The sequence below is a fragment of the Grampus griseus genome, assembly GCF_964374135.1.
Source record: "Grampus griseus genome assembly, chromosome: 11".
NCBI lineage: Eukaryota > Metazoa > Chordata > Mammalia > Artiodactyla > Delphinidae > Grampus > Grampus griseus.
In genome coordinates, this window is record NC_139005.1 from 77907254 (window position 1) to 77914148 (window position 6895).

The window sequence follows — 6895 nt, forward strand, 5'->3', positions numbered from 1 at the left end:
CAATAATGAATAGCTTGTACTATTTTAACAGGTTGACTTCAAAGAACATTAAAACAGGTTATGATTTTTTCAACAACAGGCAAACTTGCTTAATTCTATGAGCTTCTCAATTCTGGACGTAAGAGTTTCACGGCCTGAACAGTCAAGGCTCCACTTTAGAAAGTTTCTGTATTTCTACATCTGAAATGAGATGAGTGTAAAAGGTAGAACTGAGTGTAAAAGGCAGAGCTAATAGCTCTAATACTGTATCATTTTGGCTGTGACCTTCTTCCTTAGAGCCATGAAAATGAGTCATAGTCTATTTCTTTTCGCAGCTGCTGAACTTCCCTGACCAGGGATGGAACCCGCGCCCCCTGCAGTGGAAGCATGGAGTCTTAACCACTGGACCACCAGGGAAACCCAAGTCTATTTCTTGGAAAAGGTATGTTTTCTTATTTAAAATAGATTTTCTCCCAACTCTCAACCCCCATTTACAAAGACCCGCTACCATATTATGAGACTGCATACTTCATTTTCTCACCTCCAGAAAAGCCCCCAAACCTAACATTAACAGTAAATATTCAAAACAATATTCTTAATCAAACAGTAATTTAGCCTTACCTTCTGTAAATCTGAGACTAAGAGTGGGATCTAGCCCCGGTTTTTCAGTTGAGGTACCACCTGTGTCAGCGAAGATTCCCATTTGGCCCAGGTATGAACGATTCTTCATTCGGGATGAAAAAGTAGACTTTTGGTAGATTTTCATGCTGTGTTCATAAATTTTTCCTGCCCAAGCGAAAAAGTTTAACAGAATTTCTAATATACGAAAATAATGTGTTAAAATAGTGATTGTATATAAAATTATCATGTGCAACAAGCCCTTTTCTCATTACTAATTCGTTAAACAAGCAACTTCAAGTTCTTTTGTCTGAAGGATTGTGCCAGTTTTCAATTCCTTCTCATATGAAGCTGAGCACAAAGATCGGAACGTTCAACCTTGATTAAACATAAACTTCACAAACAGGAGACTGGAAAGTGCTCTGGTTTTATTTTCACGATCTCGTCTTGCTCAAAATGCAGGTCTCTTGGAGATTCCACCGATTTGAAAGGATTGGTTCTGTGGAACTGAAAACTTGAGAGCAAATGGACCTCCCCAGTAGACATTAAAAAAAATCAGGCTTCCCATTTCTTGAATCTTTTCTCAATATCGGATACTTTCAAACTATAGAACACATGCAGAAAACCATGACCTCACAGCTGAATTGGTTAGTAAGCATTTCTAGATTTTTTTCCCCTCATTCTAATTAGGATTTAAAAAATTTTTTGTAATCAACCTTTACTTCTAGTGATAAGCAAAGCAAACCTCATGAAATCGGAACCATGGATCTGCTTCTGTACTTGTATGACCCTGAGAGTGAGTGCCTTACTTGCCACGCCTTCGTCCCAGCCCACTGATCTTGTCTTTATTTAAAATTTTGATATTTTATTCATCATGGATTTTTTTGCATTAATTTTAATTTCTTACAATAGTGAATTAAAATGTTGCTTATTCTGATTGCTGAGTTTTTGCCTCCCCCTTAAATTTTGCACCCAAGGCAAGTACCTCACTTGCCTCACGCTAATCCTTGTCCAGATTTTTATATATATTTTTTGTATCATTCAAATTTCTCAATGAGCTTATGTAATTTTTACAATGAAAAAAATAGCAATGATGTTTTCATTTGAGGGAAAAAGGTATTCAGGAGTTTATATAAAAGGGTGTGCTCACAACAGGAACAATGGGACAAAACATCCTATCTCAGGTTGCCCGTTTAAATACTTTTGTTTTAATTAATTTATTTTTGGCTGTGTTGGGTCTTCGTTGCTGCACGCGGGCTTTCTCTAATTGCAGTGAGTGGGGGCTACTCTTCGTTTCGGTGCACGGGCTTCTTGTTGCGGTGGCTTCTCTTGTTGTGGGGCATGGGCTCTAGGTGAGCGGGCTTCAGTAGTTGTGGCACATGGGCTCAGTAGTTGTGGCTCCGGGGCTCCAGAGCACAGGCTCAGTAGTTGTGGCACACGGGCTTAATTGCTCCGCGGCATGTGGGATCTTCCTGGACCAGGGCTTGAACCCGTGTCCCCTGCATTGGCAGGCGGATTCTCAACCACTGTGCACCAGGGAAGTCCTGCCCATTTAAATATTGACATAAGCCTCCGTAATCTCAACGAGTCACATTTAAGACCCAAATGTCCCAGCAGCACTGTAGCAGATGATCAGGAATGCAGACTTTGGAGTGGACAAATCTGATTTTGAATCTTGATTTGGTACTTACAGATATGTAAGCAAGTTCATTTAACATTCAAAATATATTTCTGCCTACTGTGTGTCAGGCACGGTTCTGGGTGCTGGAGAGAGGGCAATTTTTTTTTAAAAGAACAACAAAAAAAGATAAAAACCATTGTTTTCATGGAGCCTACATTTTAATCCCTTAGCATCTCTGAGCCTCAGTTTCCTTCCATAAAATGGGAATAACAGTTCCACCTCTTAAGGCTTTCATGAGGATTCAATGAGGTTGTACATAAACAACCAAGCAGGATGCCTAGAATACGGGATGAATTCAGTAAATGGGAGCTACCAGGTGCTAATCATTACTCATTAGCCTGTGTTTTTACTTCTAGTGACTATAAACACAAAGATGAACAGGAGAAAAAAAATATATTAAAGCGTATAAAAGAGAAAATATTAATAAAAACCTACAACATTGATACTATACTTTTCCAGATTACTGAAGTTTTTTCACAGGCATTAGGTTCATTCTGACAGGTAGAAAAGCAAGGTTGGTGAAAAATTGATAACAATCTGTTGGGTTGATGTATTTGCAATTTGGATGGCTAATACTAAAGATTTGCAGGAGATTTTCTTAAATTTATGCTCAGCACTCATCCCCACCCTTAAGATTCTGCTCACCTCTTTCTTGTCACATTTCCCCCTCTTCAATTCTTCTATTTAAATTCACTCCCTTCCTCATCCCTACTCTCATTCCCTTTATCCTCAAAGTCTATCTGCAATAAACACCTTTATCCATAGGTTCTGGCACTTTTTCACTCATAGAAAAACTGGAAGTTCTCTTTCCTCTAAGCCAACTGCTAATAGCAGACGTCTGCTCTTACTTCATCTCTTGGGTAATTCATAGCACACGTAAAGAGAATCAGTGGTCTCTAGAAGTTGTTATACTCCTATATTTCCATATGTATTAATCCCCCTATTGATTAATGAAGGGCTGGTGATGACCATAAAGGAGAAGAAGAGAACCAGCTATGCTTAGGAAGGGATTATAAAGTTCCCGAACTAAACCAATATGGTGTACCAACCAGGAAAAATAAGTAGAAGCTGGTGAATGTCTTCGTTGTGCAAAATAAAAATAGCAGAATGACTAAACAAAGGCTCTGTACCCAAATGAGAGGGAAAATGTTGCTGGATTGCACAGCAAATGCGTGCAAATTCACATCTAAAAGACATGTACAAATCCAACTTCTGATGGATGAAAAAGATAAAGAGCTCAGAAAACCAGGGATTGAAAATGGTGGTGTGTGATTGCAAGCCATCAGTTTTACAGGCTTGTGATTAAGAGCATGGACTCTCATTATGCTCCTTCATCCTCACCCCTCAATTTCCCCCTCTTTCAAAAGAGATGGTAAGAATAGCACCTACCTTGTGGAATTGTTAGGGGAGTTAGTTAGCATATGTCCCGCCCTTTGGACAGCATCAGGAGCACAGTAAGTGTTATGTAAGTGTAAGCTCATGGAGAAAGCGCTCTAAGGAGGGAAGATACTTGGTGTGTTTGAGAAACAGCAAGGAAACCAGTGGAGCTTAAGCACAGTGAACGGAGGGGAGTGACAGCCAAGGCCAAAGAGACAACAAGGGCCCTGTAGGTCATTTACTCAGTGGAATAAAGATCATTAAATGAATCACTCTGACTGCTGAGCTGAGAAGAGACTATAGAAGAGGTTGAGGGTCAAGTCGGGAGGCCTGTTGGGAGGTTACAGCCATCGAGAGGCAAGAGCTTATGGGGTCTCGGGATAGTAGTGGAAGTGGTGAGAGGCGCTCAAATTCTAGATATATCTGGAAAGTAGAGACTACATGACTGGCTGGTGGTTTGGATGTGGGGTATGAGATAAAGAGCCCAGGAAATAAAGAATGGAGTTGCCATCAACAGAGACAGAGAAGGCTGTCTCTGGGGAAAGGGGTGGGTGGGAAGAGCGAAGTTTCAGGTTAGAACATGGTAAGTTTGAGATATCTATCAATATTAGACATCTAAGGGGATGTGGGTATAAAATATACTGTTCTTGCAAGTGAACACCATGCAGGTTGGTTTAATTCTTGCATTATTCTAACATTATGCAATCACACGTGGTTACCACATTATATAAAAGACTGAGTCAGGTCCTTTGATGCGTGTCATTGTAGGGGCAGCACGAATGGCACTGTGGAAAGACCCTGGCCTTTGGGAACAGGCAGGTTTGAATCCTGCCTCTGACTCCACCCAGCTCTTTCTCTTAGGCCTACCCGAGTAAACTCAGTGCACCTTAGCTGCTGCTTCTATCAAGTGTGGATACTCATACCTTTCTTACAGCCTTGTTGCAATTTCCAAGCACAGGTAATGTATGGGAAGTGCCTACTGATGATAGACTGATAGGGAGATAATTGCTTATACTTTCTTCAGAGTAGATATCCAGATCTGTCCTCTTTCTGGTCCACTTTGTCTTGTGAATAACCACAGCACTTGAAAAGAATAGGAGAGGTAAGTGACAACTAGCTTTCCTAAGGAACCCTGAATTAAAGTTATTGAAACCCGGTCGTTTGAGAGGAATTGACCACCAATATCCATACAAATTTGGGAATCTGACTCACCTTAGGGCTGATTCTTATTATTCCAATCTTTGTGGAAGTGGAGAAAGAGGAATTTTTTTTTTTTTTGCGGTACACGGGCCTCTCACTGCTGTGGCCTCTCCCGTCGCGGAGCACAGGCTCCGGACGCGCAGGCTCAGCGGCCATGGCTCACGGGCCCAGCCGCTCCGCGGCATGTGGGATCTTCCTGGACCAGGGCACGAACCCGTGTCCCCTGCCTCGGCAGGCGGACTCTCAACCACTGCGCCACCAGGGAAGCCCTAGGAATGGGGTTTTATAATGTCCAAACCTAAAGTCCTAGACCAATTCTAAATGAATTCACAGTAGCAATATCTAGCACATGTTTTCTGAAGCAGTTTGTGTTTGATTTTCTCGACGACTCTCTCTACAATTCAATGAAAATGGATTTGCAGATTCTCCTATTAGGAGATAGAAAGCTCTGTTTGTCCCCCACGTGCAAATGAAGATTTAGACAGATTCTCTCAGACTCAATGCCTTTCAAGTTTTTCCCACCTCATTCCGGCCCAGTTGGACAAATACTAGGAGAAAGGGCTGTGAACTGTGTCCTGGGATAGTGTGTGGAGACCAGCACTAGCAATTTTTTATTTACAGGAAAGCCGGGAGCCACTAGGTCCTTGGCCTGCTCTGGGACCCGCCTCTTTTCATTAGGTCAGAAGCAGAGCGTGACGGTGAGGAAATTACCTTCAGCTTGACCTTTAAGGACCTGCTGGCGTCAAGCTAGCTATTTGGTATGGGCTTTTCTGTTGACATTTCTGACGGCACCTTTTGCAAACTGAAAATATTACTGGAGTTCAAGAGGAAGGAAGAGTAGGGGAAAGAAATAGCCAATTTGAGTCCCATGATGTGAAAAGTACTTTGTGAACCAAAAAGTGCTACAGGGATGCTGGTTATTTCTGAGGAAAAATGTGTTATCCTCACCCCTCTATGATTATTTAACAATGACCGGAGGAGAGAAGTCCACTCTTAACCTTCTTGCTTCTGCAAACTTCTTGTTTGCAGGAGCTTTTTGGGGAATGTTGTCTATCTGGACTGTAATTGGATACACTCAGTTCACCCACAGATATAAATTCCCGTGAAGAAAAAGTATGATTTCTTTTAGATTTACCAAGAGCTTGTACGCTTTAAGAACATGGTATATTCTTTGAAGGACTGTTGGTTGAAATCAAATCTTTAACTTAATTGACCAGCAAGGCAAATAGCAGGATTAAAATAAACTAACAGTAATAATAATAATACTTCTTTAGAGCTAGGCACTGGGCCGAGTGATTTACATTTCATCTTATTTAAAGCTCAAACAAGTCCATAAAGTAGAATCAATTATTCCCATGATATGGATGAGGAAAATGAGGCTTAGAGAAATTAAGTAAATTGCCCAAGGTCAAATAGCTCATAAATTACAGAAGTGGGATTACGACAAGTTTACTGAACCCCACAGCCTTCTATGTGCCTATAATTTCACCCCGTGCTTAGTTTATACCTCTAATTGCAACATCTGCAAATATGCCTATAATTGCAAAATGTAGCAGATTCTAGTCTTTAGCAGAAATTTTATAAACAAAATGTTAATATTTCTCTATGAATTAGTGACTTTATGTGTTTCTGTTTTCCACTGTTTCTATGGTTGTTCAAGAAGTTCCGTTTGGATTTTATACTTCTCTTACAGTATTATTTCTCTGTATATATTATACCTTTCTTTTTAAAACTCTGAAAGACACACATCTGTTTCTGATTGTGTGTCTGAGCTGTGAGTAATCTATGAATTTTTTTCCCCTTTAGGGTCTCTTTTATTCACAGTATCTATTTAATTCTCCCCCCCTCTTCTTCTTCTCTCTTTCCTACCTGTCTGATCTGTCTCTTTCATGGCCGTAATATGAAGCTTAAGTATATTCGTATTTATTGTGTTCATTTAAAGGCGTTTTTGCTTTCTGTTCTTCGTTTTTAAATGGCTTTATAGTGACAAAAAATGGACTTTTAGATTTTGTGGTTTTGCTGGCCGCAGCTTTCTTTTAT

The 6895-nt window shown here is 40.5% G+C and overlaps 1 protein-coding gene across 1 annotated transcript in view; it reads right to left on the reverse strand.

The window, feature by feature from the left end:
* CCDC38 (coiled-coil domain containing 38) overlaps positions 1 to 6895 on the reverse strand; it is a gene marked incomplete at both ends in the record, with an annotated part of 41228 nt that overhangs the window by 33180 nt on the left and 1153 nt on the right. Inside the window, 2 exon segments of the mRNA XM_082666179.1 lie at positions 601 to 750; positions 753 to 765. Coding sequence (XP_082522305.1) covers positions 601 to 750; positions 753 to 765 — 163 coding nt within the window.